The sequence below is a fragment of the Vigna umbellata genome, chromosome 1 (genome assembly GCF_029865625.1).
Source record: "Vigna umbellata cultivar VRB3 chromosome 1, Vumbellata_1.0, whole genome shotgun sequence".
Classification (NCBI taxonomy): domain Eukaryota; kingdom Viridiplantae; phylum Streptophyta; class Magnoliopsida; order Fabales; family Fabaceae; genus Vigna; species Vigna umbellata.
The window spans coordinates 29,129,642-29,149,709 of NC_142165.1; the positions used below are offsets into that span (position 1 = coordinate 29,129,642).

The 20,068-nt window shown below is 31.6% G+C and overlaps 1 protein-coding gene across 1 annotated transcript; it reads left to right on the forward strand.

Annotated features, from left to right (window-relative positions):
• Window positions 1–7,473: 7,473 nt before the first annotated feature.
• LOC148205093 (serine carboxypeptidase-like 42) lies at window positions 7,474–14,946 on the forward strand. The gene is made up of 10 exons (XM_088102692.1): window positions 7,474–7,905; window positions 8,991–9,098; window positions 9,321–9,413; window positions 12,376–12,468; window positions 12,744–12,829; window positions 12,959–13,237; window positions 13,333–13,466; window positions 14,037–14,129; window positions 14,236–14,353; window positions 14,463–14,946. Exons 1-10 carry the CDS (start codon window positions 7,647–7,649, stop codon window positions 14,628–14,630), a joined length of 1,431 nt encoding a protein of 476 aa, XP_087958818.1. The 5' UTR covers window positions 7,474–7,646; the 3' UTR covers window positions 14,631–14,946.
• The last annotated feature ends 5,122 nt before the right edge of the window (window positions 14,947–20,068 follow it).

A 20,068-nucleotide genomic window follows, 5' to 3' on the forward strand; every position in this document is an offset into this window, starting at 1 on the left:
CCGAACTCCTTCAAACCATTCTTCATTCCGCTGCGTCATTCTGTCCAAGGATCTGCTCCAGTCTTGAACGTGGAGGCTGCTTCCATCATATACTCTTTAAAAATCTTTTCAAAATCTCTTGATATTTCTTGGAATGCAATCAATAAAGAATGAAAGACAATGTAAAAGTGTAGGGAAAGAGAATTTCACACTACAGTTTGTAGTTGTTCGGGCAAACCTACATTCAGTCTTCTTTCAATCAACCTTAGATTGAAAGGATTCCACTACATTGATTGAGTTCTTTACAAGCAAGACACAGAGACAATCTCTCAATGTACTATCCTCTTATTNTTGAATCCCAAATAATGGTGAAATCAACCGTTATCATAAGGCTTAAGGAAGTAGGCAAAGAGCGATCTGACCATAAAGCTTCGTGAGTAAGCATAGTATACTTGTAAGGTTTATGAAAATGAGAAGGATGATTTTAAAAGAAGTTAAGGAAAAATGAATTAATGACATCGAGATAATTGTGTTTATAAATTATAATAATACATGATTGAATTATATATTATAAATAAGTTTAATGATTGTATGTTATGGTTAGCTTACTCTTATTTGTTTGTGTTATGATTGTATAACTCATGTTATATGTGAGCAGATAATGTTGCAGATACAGTTGAAAAATCATAGAGATGATGAGAGACATGCTGGGAAAAACTTTCAGGGATTTTTGTAAAAAAAAGATATTGTATTGGAAAAACATGTTGTGTAAGACTTGTAAGTTTAATTTTGAACTTATGTTAAGTGGTGAAGACTATATTGTTTAAAGTTTGTAAGTTTGTAACTGTACTTTGGTTGAATTGAAATAAAGTTTGCTTGTTTATATCAGATATCGAATTAATTTAGTTTTTACTACTAGTAATACCCTTAAATTATTTGGGTGTTACATTTCATAGCTCCTCAAGCTTGGTTCACGTCCATTCTTCATCAAATTCGTCATTTTCATCAAAATGAACTGTGATAATCGATTATCTCACCAAAATTTACCTCGAAACATCACATAAGAAGGGATAATCGATTATGATGATAATTGATTATTATCGAATCGAAACACATCATAGACATGATTTAAGCATTCAAACATACATAAATCAACCCTAGATCACGTGGAAACATAGTTAACACATCATACATGCATTCAAGCATCACATTCCCATGTAAACATACTCAAACACATATAATACATCACTTGAATCGTCTAGATCCAATCATTGACATGTTATACCCCCAATAATAGGGTGCAAAAGAGTCTCCGATAAAAACACCAAATAGAGTTTTTAATCAGCCAAACTAACTACGCATAATGGTTACAAATGAGAACCAAGAAGATGAAACTTCTCCAAAATGGAGCTGCTAATGCGAGGTTGTTTACAACAAAACTAGAGTTCCTATTGAAGATCTACGTAGTCAGAATGAAGAACCATATGTTTGGAACCTACTGTCCAAAAATCAGCCCGATCCAACGGTGAACGACTTCACAACGACGAAAACACCAGTGTAGATTTTATGAAATTCTCCAAAACAAAGCTACTAATGTGAGACTGTTTTCTCCAAAACTAGACCTCGAATTGATGATCCAAACGGTCAAATTGAAGAACCATACGTCTGGAACCCACTGTCCAAAAATCAGCCCAATCCAAGATGAACAACTGCACAACAACGAAAACATCAGTGTAGGTTTTATGTTATACGGGAATGAATTCTTCTCTTCCTTTCTCTCTCACTTGGATTTTCCCTCTCTTCAAATGACTATAATGTGCCATACTAATCTGACTCATCTACACTAATATAAAATGAGACATAATAGTCCACATTATTTGGCCTATTCTTCACATAGGAAGGGAGCCTAATGACCTAACACATACAACATATATTTACATGGAAACCCCCAAGCATCATTATTGTGTTCTCCCTTAGCATCAAACCCTTTTTTGGGATAACTCAACAAGACATACATAATATATTCATAGGGAAAACTCATCACAAATATTACATAAACCTTATGTCCATTCATACAAAAACTTTTACCCAACAATAACCACAAATAATCATAATCTATACACATGTATCAAAACAAGGATTACCAATCAAGATAATCAAGAACACATATAACATACAACCATAAACAAACAAAGGTAAGTTTCCCCACATTGGTTAATCATAAGGCTTTATCTACAATCCTAAAACACCATCAATCTTCCTTTACAATAAGAGTTTCTCGTCGCTCTCTCTCTTCTTCTCCCAAAACATTAATATCCTCTCTTCCTCTGTTTTCTCTCTTTGATTTAGAGTTTCTAAATACCAAACCACTCCTTAATTAATTTCTACATATATTAATTAAAGGTAAAAGATCCTTTTGCTCCTAGGCAAAAATATAAAATTAAAGAAATAACATAACAATTATGTTCTACCAAATATATACACTCAAGAACATTAATTTTCAAACAAAAACTAATAGTCTCAAAACTATTTTATTTTTAAAATTCTTATTTTCCCGGATCTTAACTGAAAAAATTTAATTATATTTTAATATATTTAGAAAATAGTTTATAAAATAAACGTTTAAAAATATATAAATGTAAAATATATTTTTTAAAAATATAAATTAAAATAAAACTTTAAAGTAAATAAATTTTTTTTATAAATTCTTAATATACAAATAACTAAAATAATTATTTCATTTGATGCTAAAATTTAAGGTGATTAATTTTATTTATTTATTATTTTAATATTTGTTTTTAATTATTTATCTGTCAAATTGAGCTCGTCACTAGTGTAGAAAGGACTTTAGATGTCTGTTATTTTGGACTTTTAACGTCTGATCTCTGTCCGACGTCTATATGGGTGTCGTTAATGAGACGTCGAACCCTTTAAGTCAGACGTCTCTATAGACATCGGACCTATATAAGTTAGACATCTCTATATAGGTCAGACGTCTATATAGAGACGTCAGACCTATACAGGTCAGACGTCTATATAGACGTCCGATCCATAAAGGTCAGACGTCTCTGAGGTTGCTCCTGACTCATGATGATTCGAGTTTACAACTTTATAATTTAGTTGAAGAGAATGTATTATACATTTTTTTATTGGATGGTTTTAAAAACATAGTGGAGGGAATTGGAGGAGTGCAAAACGCAAGAAATCGCCAAAGAAGAACGTCGCCCAAGGACACGAGAATAACTACACCAAAACCCAACGAAAATGCATTTTAATCAGTTCAAATTAAAGATAATGCGTCAAAGAGTGATGTAATCGGAGTAAAATTAATTTAAAACGGTGCAAAAGTGAGAAAATGAACCTAAAAAGCGTAACTCATAGAGAGAAAACACGACGAAGATGATGAACAATGAGTGCGTGTAACGGCTGTCTCGCGTTCGCGGTGTTTTAATGCCGACATTTAGACATCGGTTCCCCAATAACAGACGTCTAAAGTGCTTTAGAAGTTGGAGTGGCGTGATTAGACGTCTAAATGGAGTCAAAAAGTGACTTTTTAAATTTCGGGGTTGTGTATTTAGACGTCGGTTCCCCCGATAACAGACGTCTAAAGTGCTTTAGAAGTCGGAGTGGCGGGATCAAACGTCTAAATGGAGTCAAAAAGTGACGTATTTAGATGTTGGTTCCCCCGATAACAAACGTCTAAAGTGCTTTAGAAGTCGGAGTGGCGGGATCAGACGTCTAAATGGAGCCAAAAGGTGACTTTTTAAATTCTTGGGTTGTGTATTTAGACGTCGGATCCCCCGATAACAGACGTCTAAAGTGCTTTAGAAGTCGGAGTGGCGGGATCAGACGTCTAAATGGAGTCAAAAAGTGACTTTTTAAATTCTTGGGTTGCGCATTTAGACGTCAGTTCCCCCAATAACAAACGTCTAAAGTGCTTTAGAAGTCGGAGTGGCGGGATTAGACGTCTAAATGGTGTCAAAAAGTGACTTTTTAAATTTCTGGGTTGTGTATTTAGACGTCGGTTCCCCAATAACAGACGTCTAAAGTGTTTTAGAAGTCGGTTCCCCCATAACAGACGTCTAAATAGAATAAAAAATTATTTTTTTATCTTTTTCGTTTAGTTTTGGCGTCTATTTGGAGGAGCCTACTTATATGAGTATTTAGACATCTGGCCCCTCCATAGTCGACATCTAAATAGTTGTTTTATTTACGAAAAATGCCACCGGTCAATTTTTACGTTGGATATTCGAGGGTCAAACGTCTAAAGGGTGACACTAAAGGTCTTTTTTTTCACTAGTGCGTTTTAAAATATTATATTATACTTATATATTTAATTAATTTATCGTTTTTCTTTTGCAGTTTAGCATAAACAATTTTATTCACATTTCATTCTTGATTTATCATGTGTTTATTCTTCTTAAAGTTTGTACTTTCTCAATTTTTCTTCTTACACATTAAACATGCTCTCTTTTTTTGGTCTTTTGAAACAAACATAAGTGATTAGTATAGAGTTTGTGTACATGTAAAGTTTTGTTTCTTTCAATTATCACATTCGGTTGAAGAGTTCTTGGTGGATATAGAAATATGAATTATGCCTTTTTAAACCCTCTCATAATCACTCGTAATGTCTGAGATGTAAAATCCTTTATTCATATGTATTTTCTTAATAATTTTCAAAACACTCTTTAAATCCACTTTTATAGTTAAAGAAGAATACTCGTGTAAATATTTTGTAGTTGTCTAGCATAACCCGTTCATACTTATTTCCTTTTAAACTCAATGTTTTAGTTCGTCCGAATAGAACTATGTGGAATAGTTACTAGACCTAGAAGTGAAAACCCTTATACTTGGTTTGAAAGATTTTTTAATTTTTTTTCCTTTTTGTTAGGTCTAGCAAAAGAAATTATTAACACAAAAATAATTTATTATGTTATTAAATTTACATCTAACATATAAGTAACTAGCATAAAAATTGTCATGGTGACATTTTTGTAATATGAACATTAAACTTAAAAAAATGTTTTTATGTCTAACGCTTATAGGTAAAAAATAAACATATATAATATGCATAAATTTACGTCTAACCTATAAGCATCAAATGTATTTTTTTTATGTTTGACGTTTACAGGTTAAACTTAAATGCATTTAAAAAAAACCTACCGCGTCTATTTCTCTTCACTTTTCTCCCTTTCATGAAGCTTCCTCTTGACACCCACTATCATTTTGTGTTAATCAAGACCTCCATTAAAAATTGTATTTTTAGTCATTCTCGTGTGTGATTCACAGAAAAACATCTTTCTCTTCATATATATTTTTTGCATTAAGATTAGTTTCTTATCTTTCTTGCTATAATGTTGGCATGCATAACTATTTTTGGGGAACTCAGTCATTGTTATGTATGAATGTCCTCCTTGTTTGTCTTGACTATGAGTTTTATGATTTTTTTGTTTATATTAGATGCTTGATTAATTTTAGACTAATTAGATTAAAGGGGATAAAGAAGGAAAAGGAGAAGAAGAAGGGGAAGAAGAAGAAGAAGAAGAAGAAGAAGAAGAAGAAGAAGAAAAAGAGAATGAGAAGAAGAAGATGAAGAAGAAGATATTTGGTGCAAATTAATAAAAAAAATTATGTAAATTTACGTCTATTATAAATGCAACAGACGTAAATTTACATATGTTCTTAAGTCATAGATAAATGACATAATTTTCTTGACACTAAGTTGTCCTACAAACTAACAAACAAAAGAGTGAACATGTCAATTTAAGTCAAATCAACTAAGGTCAACAAGTCAAGTCAGCATAAAACTAAACCAAAAGAAAGTGAAGAAAATCTCTTTCTAAACATGTTTATTGTCCCTAGGCACGTGTCATGTGCCTCCATTCTTAGTAAGGGTGTGTTAAGTGTGTGTGTGTGTGTGTATGTGAGAATGTGTGTGTGTGTTAAGTGTGTGTGTGTTAAGTATGTGTGTGTATGTGAGTGTGTGTGTGTATGTGAGTGTGTGTGTGTGTTATCAATTCTTTGATTATATAACTCTTGCAATATATATTAAATAAGTTAGGTGTCTAACAATACACATTAGTTGACCGTGTCCATATATTGATTAAACGAGTCTAAAAAAACATATTAGACGAGTTTGTTATAACAATACTTATTAAAATAGTTTGTTTATACATTTATTTGTATTTTTAGTGAGTCTACTCTATATACTTTTACCTATCCTTTATATTTTTAGACAGACTACTTTATTTTTGTCACATTTTATCCTTTGTATTTTTACAAAATTTCTATTTATAATTTTTATAATCATATACATTTATTTGTATTTTTAGTGAGTCTACTCTATATATTTTTACCTATTCTTTATATTTTTAGAGAGACTACTTTATTTTTGTACACATTTTATCCTTTGTATTTTTACAAAATTTCTATTTATATTTTTTATAAACATATTGAATTTTCTAAACTTATAAATCATTTTTTAAATTTATTCTATTCAAAACTTAATTATAAACTTAAAAATATTTATTATTTTTTTCTTATGTGTGAGTAAAGACAAGTTTAAAACTAGTTTATTCCAAAAGACCTAAACAAATATTAAATTAACATACAATATTCACTGTCAACATATACAACAAATTGTCCATACTATTTTACTAAGTTATTCTCACTTTGCGAGACTAGCTTGAGTTATAGCTTTTCAACTTTGCACTCTAACGAACAAGTATTGAAGGTGGAATTAATTCCCTTTCAAAATGACAATACTACTTTATTTAATTTAAAACATTAAAAACATAAAACTATAAAAGAAATCAACTCAATTAAATAAGTGCATGACAAAACATCATGACAACGCGTAAATGGTGAGATTCAACAAGAGAAATCTTAAGAAAAAAATAAAAAATATTTCAGATTGTCAAAAGCACAATTTTTTTTATTGATTATTTTAAAAAAAATTCAAATTTCTTGGACATTTAAGAGTTTAAACTTGTTTTAGATCCCAAAATCTTAATTTCAATAATGGGCTGAAATCACCAATATTGTAAAATTAGGATACTGAATATCTCTATTCTAAACTAGGAGACATAAAGTATAAATTTAAAGAAATAGGAAGATTGAAATTGTATTTGAACCTAAATTGTAGTTCACTCGTTTGATCAGTTCTTGATTACCTTATTTATTTATGAATATTTAGTTTTACACTATTCTTGACATATATACCGTTCCTACTTTTTCCCTCAATCTGTCTCTGTTTCTAACTTTTTTTTTTCTTTTCTCCTTTTAGCTTAAATCCATGTAAATCATGCCGACACATGTAATTGTCGAAACGCATCACTTTCTTTCTATTTTTATTATGCTCATTCCTTCATGCATTTGGGTCATACTCTGCGATTAAGCTCTTTAGGTTGGGACATTCGCTAAAGCCAATCCACGACTCACGTGCCTCCTCCTATCCCATAACAAACGTAAGTCTATTAGAGACAAAAGTACCATAGTTAATTTTCTTCATTTGACTTGGGGAATAAACTATTTGGAAAAAAGATTGCTTTTTTGAGAGTGAGGAGCGGGTTAGGATTTGCCTTTAGTATTAATGTTCCTGTTTTGGTCAATAAAGATAAATTGACAAAGGGTAGCTTTCTAGTGAGGGTGTTGAAGGTTTAAGGGTGATGGGTTACATGGGTAGGTGTTGGTTGGTTGGGGTCATAATTGTGGTGTGGTGTGCCATCTTGCTGGGCACTGCTGGAGTGAAAGGGTATCCAACTGAGGATTTGGTGGTGAGATTGCCTGGACAACCTAATGTTGGGTTTAAGCAATTTGCTGGGTATGTTGATGTTGATGTCAAACATGGAAGGAGCCTCTTCTACTATTTTGTGGAGGCTGATCAAGACCCTGACAAGAAGCCTCTCACACTTTGGCTCAATGGAGGTTGGTTATGGACTTATGTTATGTCACCCTTTTTTACACTTCTTCAATTGCCACACCCACTAGTGAATTTTCAAAACAAGCTTGGTTTCATAACTTCATTCATCACACCTGCATGGTTCTTTAACCCTGTGTAGCTTGTTCTGAGATTTGAGTTGGTTCAAGTTAATCATGAAGTGGGTGCTCCTGGCTTGAGTCAGTTTGCTTCTTGAAAGTTTCCGGGGTTGTTTGTTTGCAGAAGTTCTTTCTTTCTTCATGCTTTTGTTTATTTATTTTGTGTTTTTTATTCTTTTTAGGAGCCGTTGATTATTTTGATTCCTTTTTCCTTTCTTTTTTGTCAAGCCAAGAAGGTGTCATTGATTTGTCCACAAGGCATTCGAGTTGTGTTGTCTTTTTACTCTACCAAAAGTGCTGTTTGCTTACACTGTTGCTCTCTTTTGCAGAGCCTCTGAATAACTGAAAAAAAAAAGTGAAACGACTACGGTTTTCTGTAGTACCTACTTTTTGAAAAAACTTTAACAGCTACTTCAAATCATCCAACATAGAGATTCTTCTTGTCAGTCACTCTATCACATAGCTCACAGTAAATTTACTTTAAGCATGATTCATTTTTCTTTATTTTTAAGGTGAGCTATGACAGTTCAGCCTAGCAAGGAGAATTTTGTGAAATGTGCGAGGTTTGTATGAATTAAAGTTGCAAAAGTGCTTTTAGAAATTCCCTCATAAAACAAAAGGAAGAACGTAGAAATTGTTGCTTGGAAAAGAAAACCAATTTTGTACACTTCCCACTACAATACAAACGTGCACTAATTGAAATTTTGCTCATGTTCAGTGTAGACAAGACAGTACTTAGTCTAAGTTTGTTTATTGGTTAATGCTGCACTAAATCATATACTTATATTTTTAGTCATATCATTGTCACCTGTGTGAGAAGACAGAGCTAGGCAAGTTTAAGGTTAATTTGGATATTTTAAACAACATTGAAATAAAATAATACTCACCCACGTGAATTTTTCACACACTGTTAGTTTCAAAAGTAGACTACAATAATCTAGTAAGAAAAGCCAACAAATTCCATTGTTTTTCAGGCCCTGGATGTTCTTCCGTTGGAGGAGGTGCTTTTACTGAATTAGGACCCTTTTATCCTAATGGTGATGGACTTGGTCTCCGAAGAAATTCCATGTCTTGGAATAAAGGTATGAAACATACACATCATAATGTGGTTCAAATTGGAATATTGATAATGTCACTTAAGATATGAGATAAATGTTGAGAAGTGTATAATCTGAAGGTTTGGACAATGTTTATTATTACTTCCAACTATGGATAATTCTTTCCATTACCATGGTTAAAAAAATAGAACTTTTATTTATGTAATTTTTGGAGTCACACTTTCCTGATATTTTTGTGATTTGTAGCATCCAATCTCATTTTTGTGGAGTCTCCTGCTGGAGTTGGTTGGTCATACTCAAATACAACTTCAGATTACAATACTGGAGATCTCTCCACTGGTAACAAAATTGGCCTATTTTCTCTTTTTTGTCATTTTCAGTTACTATGCTGATGTTCTTTAAGGCTTCGAACTTTTATTTTTACATCATCTCCTGCTTCGAACTATAAAAGGACAAATTTACATACAGTATTATAGCTGCAGTTCTCGAATCAGTTTTTTTGAATTTTACTTCAGTAATTTACATTAGATGCATTGCATAGTACAAAGCTGAAATAATAAATATAATTGGAAAACAGCACTAAGAGTACCATGAGTACTGCTGTATGTAAGTTTCCTCCTTAATTTAATTATCTAAATAAAATTTCACGTTATTCAAAGTAATACAGATAGAGGAAGATATATTTCTTTAGATTCAAGCTGGGTGAATGAAATGGAAAACAGATTAAGTTATTATTTGTGATTTAATTGAAAAAGTAAGCATTGTAGATATAATGATATTGAGCTAGGTGAGTTGAAATACAAGAATAGATATTTGAATATAGGATAATGATACTTTGATACTCAAATTTGACAAACTTTTGACACCGGACACGTGTCGTAAGCCAATTGGTCCATGTGTTCAATGTTTAAAAAGATTGAAAATGAGGTGAAAAATGAAGGGCTGGAGGGGTTTTGAAACGCGAGATTAATTTGGATTCATTTCAAAAAAGAGAAGGTCATTTGCATCAGAGCATTCTAGAGAACCACCACTGACAAGCTTCGATCTCCCCACAAGGCTCGTCGGCGTTGACGGAGTTTGAAGGTTGTTGAAGTGTCGCTGTTGACCGGAACTGCATACGTGCCACTCCTTCACCATGAACATCAGCAGCATCTCGTTCACCATGAACATCACCATCATCTGGTTCACAATGAACATCAACAACAAAAAATGAAGGTTGTTGTCTTTCTTGCCTTCCATCACCAACCGTTGCAGCCAAATCTCTTAACTTCTTATTCATTTCAACCATTCTCTTTTGTTTGTCTTCTATTCTCTTCATCAGTAGTTCTTCCCAACTCATCCCAATCTCATCTGCACCATGTTGTGGTATTGCCCCTTCATCCAAATGAAGGGCTACACGAATCAATGGGTTCCCACAGTCTTCCTCACGCACGAACCACTCCCAACATATCTATCAACATCCAAATATAAGTAATCAATAAAAAACAATAAAGAAAAGCATGTAAAACAAATGAACTAAATGTACACAGAGATATCAAGTAACTTACATCCTTTTTTTGAAACAACTTCTATTTTCTTTGACCTCAACTTAAGCGAAGGTCAATTTATTATTTTGGGGAACACAATTTCATGTTCACCATCCACTAAATCCAAACATTCAACGGCCCAAAGCTACTAAACACAAATAAGGCAAAATGAAGACCAAATAATTTACAGTTTCAAAACAAAAAAGTAAAATAAAATATAATTGTTACCTGCAATACTGCAGCATTGCCACTAAGCCCTACAGAGTCCTTTATGTCACGCTGCCTTATCATTATTAACCCCTTTGTTAAACTATTAATCACAAATGTATGCACAACTTTTGTCCAATCATATTGATACAAACTATCAATGTTATCTAATACTCTAAAAGGCAGGTTACTAACTGCCTTTGATTTCCTAGAAAAGTCCAAAACAGTAAAAAAAAAGTAAAATATACAAACGAGATACATAATCCACCTCGGACTCATTATTTTCTATTAACAATTTTATCCTATTTACAACTTCTTTTGGACTAAATGATTTTGAAGAAAATTGTGCACAAACGACACCACCAACATTATCATCAAAATTCACATCTAATCCCCCAACGCCCAGGCCTAGACCCATGCAAACATCCGCAAATAAAAGGTACCATTCTTTGCTTCAAAATGAATCATTCATTGCAGCCAACCCACCGGGTCACCATTTCCTTCAACAAAGGAGTGCATAAGTCAATCGGCCCGTTCATATGAACACACTACTTGAATGGAGTTTGGCCAATACGTGTCCGATCAATTTGTTTTAGTATACCATTAATTTGGATTAGGTTTTGGTGTTACACCACGCCCGCAATCGAAACTACAAATTATTTTCAACAAAAACAACCATTAACCAACATTATTCAAGCGAACATTTACATTTTCAATACATCACATTTACTTACATTGTTACGAGCTTCTTCTTTAATGCACTTCATCATTGTCAAACGAAACATAATACAAAACCTAAGTTAAAATAACCCAACAGTAACCCAAAAAATTCAAACTTTGCACCCAAAAACAACATAAACGTGAAAATGTTCAACAACAGTTCAAACCACAATTAACCACACCACGAGAAACAACCAAATAACAAAACAAACCCTAAATGGCCAAATTTTTTTAAAAAAACTTAAACCCACGAACAAAAACAATGTTTTACCCAAACGAACGGCAAAAAGCTTCAAAAACCACCTCCAATGTTGGTTTCGAGGTAAGTACACTCCAAACGGCGGAACGTATGCAGTTCCGGTCAACGGCACTCCAGCAACCTTCAAACTCCGTCAACGCCGACGAGCCTTGTGGGGAGATAGAAGCTTGTCGGGTGGGAGGGAGGACGGTTCTCTAGAATGCTCTGACGCAAATGACCTTCCCTTTTTTGAAATGAATCCAAATGAATCCCGCGTTTCAAAACCCCTCCAACCCTTCATTTTACACCTCATTTTCAATTTTTTTAAACATTAAACACATGGACCAATTAGCTTACGACACTTGTCTTGTGTCAAAAGTTTGTTAAATTTGGGTGTCAAAGTATCATTATCCATATGATGACAGAATCACCAAGAAACTTTGGCCTTGTGAGTGAAAGATTGATACAAGTGCAAGAAATATAGTCTACAAAGGTAAAAGACAAATACAAAAATTTAAAATGATAATAATCTAAAGGACCTTGATCTAAATGCCCTTTTTGAAAAATGGGAAATTTTTGTGAGAACGCATATACATTTGTTTTTTTGCAGCCAATGATATGTACTTGTTCATGTTGAAATGGTACGAGAAGTTTCCATCATACAGAACAAGAGAGCTGTTCCTCACTGGAGAAAGCTATGCAGGTTCAAAAACTAATCATCAAATTCAGTTTTAGAATTTACTCGTTCAATTGAAATTTCATGATGAGAATCTCCTCTTTGAAAATATTCTATATAACGGACGTGGTTTAGTTAGACTACAATTATTTATAAAAATTTTCAAATGCTAGTAAACTGTGACATCATTCCTAGAGGGGTAGTGCTGCAATATTATAGTACCTACTTTTGTTTTTTATATTTCAGTGCATTGAACTCATGAAACATTGGGATTTTTTATTAAACTTTATCAAGTCATGCAGGACACTATGTACCTCAATTAACTAATGTTCTCTTGGACCATAATGCTGGTTCAACTGGTTTCAAATTCAACATCAAAGGAGTTGCTGTGAGATTCCATTCACCTGATTCATCTTTTGCCTTAAATTTTCTTTGAAGTTTCTTTTTGTGTTACAGTTGGACAAGTCTCATTTGTCTCAGATATTTTAAAGGTCCTAATGCACCCTTTTTTCATTAGATTGGAAACCCACTTTTGAGACTTGATCGGGATGCACCAGCAACATATGAATACTTCTGGTCACATGGAATGATTTCTGATGAAATTGGCCTTGCCATTATGAATGATTGTAATTTTGATGACTATTCCTATGAAAGTCCTCACAACGTTTCTAATTCATGCAACAATGCCATATATGAAGCAAATCTCATTGTTGGCAACTACATAAACAACTATGATGTGATTCTAGATGTTTGTTATCCATCCATAGCGGAACAAGAACTGAGATTGAAAAAGATGGTAGGCCTTTTCCAATTTTGTTCTGGTCAAATGTTATTGGTATTACTTTTATTCTATGAACTTGTATGCTATAATACCCATATGACTGAACGCAGGCAACAAAAATAAGTGTAGGTGTGGATGTGTGTTTGAGTCTAGAAAGACGGTTTTATTTCAATCTCCCAGAGGTTCAGAAGGCTCTTCATGCAAACCGTACAAACCTTCCTTATAGGTGGTCCATGTGCAGTAAGTAAGTAAAGAAAACTTTACAATAATCAGTGGCTATGTGATAGCTGTCTTGAAAACACATCAATGGATTAAAGAAGAATGGTGTTTATTGACCTTAACTCTAAAGTAATGTCAGATTTTTTAATGTACTAAAACAAATATAAACATTTGCTGGTTTATATAATATTTTTGCTATCAACACAATACAGGGATTTAGACCCATGTAAATTATGTTGGGTCAAGGCTTAAATTAATAGAGTAATACCATTAACTAACATGCCTGAATATTCTAATCTAAGTTTATGTTTAACTTAGATCCATGTTAAATTGAAGTGGTTTGTAGTGTACCTTTATCCAAGGGCATTTCCAAGAAACTTATCTAAATTGATCCATATGCAACTTAGTCTAGTTTCTCTGTTAGAGTTTTTTGTACTGTCCTATACACTACTTTTTCGATATATTTGAAAAAAGTCTAATATATTTTAAAGACACAGCAGAGAACAGTACAAAAACACTCAGCAGAATACAAATTCTATGCAACTCCATCTTTCATATCTGTCTTGTGTTATTGATCATGTTTCTTCTTTTGTAGTGTTGTAAACTACAGTGACACTGATGGTAACATCAACATCCTTCCAATTCTCAAAAGAATAGTCCAAAACCATATCCCAGTATGGGTTTTCAGGTAACTTCAATGTAAAACAGACACCCTGATATGGCAATCCCCAGTATCATTGGATACATAACCTTTTTGTTTACGTCTAATAGTTTAATGTTGAATGATCTCTCAGTGGAGACCAAGATTCTGTTGTGCCATTATTGGGATCTCGAACACTAATGCGTGAACTAGCTAATGAATTGCATTTCAAGATTACAGTCCCATATGGGGCCTGGTTCCACAAAGGGCAGGTACCTTAAAATATTAAGTTTTGAGAATGTTTTACATTGTTAGCTTGTTCTTTTGAAATATCAATAGTAGCTATTAAGTCATAATTTGATGTTGAATGGTAACATGTAGGTTGGAGGTTGGGTGACTGAGTATGGAAATTTGTTAACTTTTGCAACTGTAAGGGGTGCTGCTCACATGGTACCTTATTCTCAACCTTCAAGAGCACTGCATCTGTTCAGTTCATTTGTGCGTGGTAGGAGGTTACCCAACACAACACATTCTTCCGTTGATGATTGAAGGAAGACACTTAAAGGAGTTGTAGCAAAAAATTGGCATGGCCATGGAAAAGGAAGTGAGAGAAAAGACTGTTTCTTTGAGTTCCTAGTGGTTCTATGGAAAGGAAAAGGAAAATGAACAGAAAAAGGAAATTATATTCTGTCGTTTTTATACTTTCTTCATTTGGTACTAGCACAGATTTCTTGGCTTCATTCTTAGGTGCTGTGGGATTCTATTGGAAAATGTAAGCAACTTTTTTTTCAGTTATATGAATTTATTTTCAGTGAAAAAATGGATTCTTGAAAAAGATTAATGTCCAAGAGGTTTAAGAACTTTCAACTTATAATTATGTACTTCAATGGTTCTTAAATAAATATTTTTAAGATTGTCTGGACTTAATCAAACAAACATTTTGCTTACATTAATATAATTAATTGGTTTAACTTGAGTACATGATAAATTTGAAAACTTTTAAATTGAGTTTCTATTAAAATTTTCTAGTTTATTTAGTTTTCAAAATTTTAAGAGTTTTTACTTTAGTTTCTGTAATTAGATTTTTCTATTAATTGACCGTTGTTATTTTCTTATAAATTTCATACTATAATATTTTATTGCAAGATATCATAATATCAATATCTTTTTTTTCCAGAATTTGTTTTATTTAATGAAAATCATAATTATAAAATTATTGGTAAAAAGAACTCAATTTTCTTACAATTTTATAATATAAATATTTTAATTTTTAATTTTGCATATTTGTAATTTTATAATTTTATATATTTGTAGTTTTATAATTTCATAATTTTATAATTTTATAATTTTATATAATAAAATATTATGCAGTAATATTTTAAGTACGATGACAATGCAAGTAAACTATCATATCATATAATTAATAAAAAAAAGTTAACTACAGCCATACAATTGAAAAAAAATTAAATTATAAAAACTCAATAGATCAAACAAATTTAATATAGACTTTATTGAATTTTTTTTAATTTTTTAGAGACTCAAAACTTAATTAAACTGAATAATTTGATCCCTCTTAAGGTATAAAAAACATTGTATAATGAAAAGGTTATTTGAACAACAATATTTATATAAACAAATATTAAAGGTTATTTGAACAATAAAATAAGTTATAATATTCAAGTGATAGAATTAATCAAGCACAGAACTTAAGTTAATATAACTTTTCACACATTTGAACCTGGTACATATAATTCGAAATCATAGGACAATTTAACTTTGTTCTAGTTAAATCAAATGTTTGGCACAAAAGATAAACAAAATAACCTGAAATCCAAAACAAAAAGTGAACCATAATAGTTAGTTACAAATGTGCAAAATAATCCTTCTTGAACATGAACTTACAATAAAAGTTATTATTCTTAAACAATACATGTAGGCAACATTCATTAATATAAGGAAAATATTTTTTTAACATTTTTTTCATAACTTTTTTATAATGTGGTAACTCGTGATTGGTTATACAAACCAATAAAATAATAACATATAATTTACTATAAAAAAATTGTTAGAAAAATGATTAACATATTATAGTTTTTAATACAATAAGGGTCGTACAGTTATTATAACTATAAATGTATCCACTTAAAGTCCATTAGAAGAAAAAGCAGTTTAGATAAATTAGAATTTCTAAAAGTAGACAATTTTTTAGTTCAAAATACAGAGTGTTTACTCTATAAATAGATCAATTTGTAAGCCCTTGGGGCTTGTAACATCTCACAAAAATTCTTATTTACATAATTACTCACTCAAATGACTTTTTGATTAAAAAAAAAGTTAATTTGAGGTTCTTGATAACTCTTTCTTCTTTTTATATCTTTATCCATTACTTATAACCTTCTCTTTTACGTTTGATCATTGTTGTGTTTGTTTCCTTTGGAAATGCATATTTTGTTGTATTTAATCAATGACATTATTATGTTTCCTAATACATTATTCAAACATCTTATATATAGTACAAATATATACGTATATTGATTTTTCTTACAAATGGGAAAAACTCAATTATAGTAGATATGATTAGTGATACAAAATTCTAGAATGAAAAGTAAGTTACATTACGACTTGATAATCCAATTAAAAATGATATTATTGTTGCCTAGTTTTGAAAGTGTTTTTGCTTACTGTTTCGACCGGATCTGGTGGGACCCTATTAAAACACTCACAAAGGATGAAGACTGGCGGACGGATGATATCGCATGCAACGGATCGGACGGACGCTTGGTGACGGACGAACGTCTTCTCACAAGCTCTTGGCTGAGGGCTGGACGCGCTGGGAAGGGCCGAACGGGCTCTCGTCTTCAAGTCCTGGTTGTAGTATTCGTCCTCTCCCTCCTCGCTCTCCAAGCCGGACGGTCGTGTACTTGTCAAAGGCACTCCGACGCTTAAGTCAGTAACATGACCAAGTGGTCTGTAATGCATATGTATATTGCATTGTAAGCAATTTGTCCATAACTCATACCTGGAACCTTTATTTATACTGATTGTAATGGGCTTTTACCTTTCGTGGGCCTGAAAACGGCCCAATCATACCTTAATCTTCATTAAGGGCTTTAATGAGTCATTAGTATTTAACCGCATAGTCGACACAGTGAGGGACGGTCGTGACGACCGGTCAACAGGGTGACCGGCCAAGAATGTCAACCTGGGTGGGAAGCCACTCGGTTCTGCTGATCGGTCACGATGGACACTCGGTCATGTCGGTCGACCTAGATGGACGACCTTGGAGGGCCGTTCGTTCTATGTACGGTTGGCCAATAGGTCAGTCCTAACTCGGACGTATGGTCTTGATTGTGACCTGGGTGGGCGACCTTGGAGGACCGTACGGTCTATGAAAACTCGGATGACGTTAGTTTGGACGCTTGGTCTTGATTGTGACTTGGGTGGACGACATTGGGCTAACCGCTCGCTCTATGTGTCGGGAGGACCGGACGGTACACTTACTATATGTGTGGTTCCTTTTTTAACTATCATATCTAAAGCAAATAATCTAAATTTTCAATAAAATTTTGCTAACATAACGCAATCCAGATTTATTATCAAATGACTCATTATATATTCAATATTTAACATTCTTTATATGCAAATTAATTTGAGGTTCTTTAAAACGCTTCAACTTGAATTGCAAACAAAAATAAACATAAGAATTGAAAATTAAATTAAAAAAGAGAGTCAATTCACGTATTCAAGATTCATTTAATTCCTCTTATCATGCTTGTTCTAACTATTTAGATACTGAACTTAACTAATTCAATTAATTAGTTTAATCCAATGAATATCATTAAACCAAAAATACAAATCAAATCAAATTTTATTCAATATAATTTGTATCTAATTATAAAATCAAAATTTAATTGACAATTAATTGAATTTCTAGATGAAAAATTCAATTTAATATTATAAAGTCCAAATCGAAATTAGAGAGAAGAAAAACCAATTTGAAGAACAAAAGATAAAGAAGAAAAGGAAAAAATAAAAATAAAAAATTGAGAGAAAATGAAACGAAGAGACAATTTCTAAAATAAAAAAATTATAGAAATAAACTGAGTGTATTTCATCGGCACATTTAAGTTATATATATAAGCTTTGATTAGTTGGATGTATGGACCTAAATGTTGCTACAATTAGGTTTAAGCTAAATTACAAAAGCTTAAGCTCAAAGAAAGAAAATCATATCTAAGCTAAATTACAAAAGCTTAAGCTTAAAATAAGGAAAATCATATTTACTAGATTTCAATACAATAAATCTTCCACAATTTTCAAAAGTTATAAAAAAATAGCACAAGATTCTAAATCCAATAAACAATATGTTTATTTTGAAGCTTTGTACAACCCAATACCTCTATATACAATCTAATGTAACTAGAATAAACTAAAAATAATATTCACAAAAAAAAATATGTCTTTTTAAGTTAATCAGTATAAAATTTTGTATATTATTTTATATTTTCCAATTAATTTTATCTCAGTCCAAAAAACTTTTAAAATTAACAATTATATACTTATTAATGTAAAGTTTGTACTCATTTATATATTATAAATTAGTCTTATTTTTAGTCTAGGTGAGACTTCCAACCGTTAATTTTAAATTATAAGCATTTCTTCTTAACAACTCTTTATAAAACATAACAACATTTCAAATCAATTAACAACTTAAGCCCTTTACAAAATTGTTTTATAAATTGAATTCAAAAACAAATTTTAAACTAATTCTGAAAGTCCAAATCAATTCTATCCTAATAAATTGATATGAATTCAGTTAATTTATTTGGATTTGAATTGAGCATGATACTCACATCCAAAAAGTGGTTGACTCCGAAGAGAACAAAGATGTCGTAAAAGGGAGAATTACTTCTCATTTCAATTTAAATACTTCAATTTTTATTAAAAAGTAAGGTGAAAACATCACACATTCTAGTATATGGATTCTGTTTCCCAATCAAAATCAAAGTTAATTTACTAATAAACAAGGACCATATATTCTCATGATTTTGAATGCATAAAGTTAAGACGTCAAAGTATAGTTAAAACACAATTGATTGAAAAAATCTTTTTTTTAAAACTAAATTATCCTTAACATGAATACTTATTTGTCTTTTCTACTCTCTGTTTTTCTCTTTTTCCTTTCGCCCTGAACCAATAATGCATTTCTACCATTTTATCCTTTAAACTAAATAATACAACAAAATGCTTACCATTTTTTCTGAAACAATCTAAAGTTTGATATATCTAACCATGAATTTATCAAAGGAAGCTTCTTATTTTTATTAAATTTAACACTTGTCGCCAAATATCAATGAGTATTATATAATTTTTTATTTTTTATTTAAGTGTAGTAAGTAAGAATATCTTTTTTACCTTACAATTTATGATGAATACAAAACTTTAGGAGATATGAAAGGAAGTACATTATAAAACCGAGAATTCATTCGAAAGTGTATTTAAGAGTGTTTAACCCGACAACTACTGTTGATATTAAAATAATATGCCAGGTAATTGGTTTTAAAAAATTCTTATTGAAATCAAACCACCCATCTATGAAAATTAAGAAAAGGTACTCACCAAGTTAAATACATTTCTTTTTTTTTAAATTAAACTACACTTTAAGATAATTCTAACTCCATTTCTTTTTTTTTAAAATTAAACTACACAATAAAAATTTCATCCAAAGTAAACTATCAATCATCACTCTCAGCACAGTTAACACATCTTTTCAAACAAAAAAAAAAGAAAGAAGAGGAAGCAACACAAGTCAAAGAAGCTAAGTAAAACCATAGAGAGGTGTTTTCCACTACAAACAAACCCTAACAAAACTTCGCATGCGAGTCAAGTTACTAAACATATGATTCCACATAGCTTCATACCCAACATTTTTCTTATAAATCCACTCTCAAATAACACTAAAAAACCCATCTTTCGAAAACATCAAT

Excerpts from the sequence above, each read along its gene's own strand:
- LOC148205093 (XM_088102692.1), top strand. The coding sequence starts at position 7,647 with ATGGGTTACATGGGTAGGTGTTGGTTGGTTGGGGTCATAATTGTGGTG. Across the intron at positions 9,099-9,320 it reads TTCCATGTCTTGGAATAAAG|CATCCAATCTCATTTTTGTG; the intron begins GTATGAAACATA and ends TGTGATTTGTAG. Across the intron at positions 13,467-14,036 it reads AGGTGGTCCATGTGCAGTAA|TGTTGTAAACTACAGTGACA; the intron begins GTAAGTAAAGAA and ends CTTCTTTTGTAG.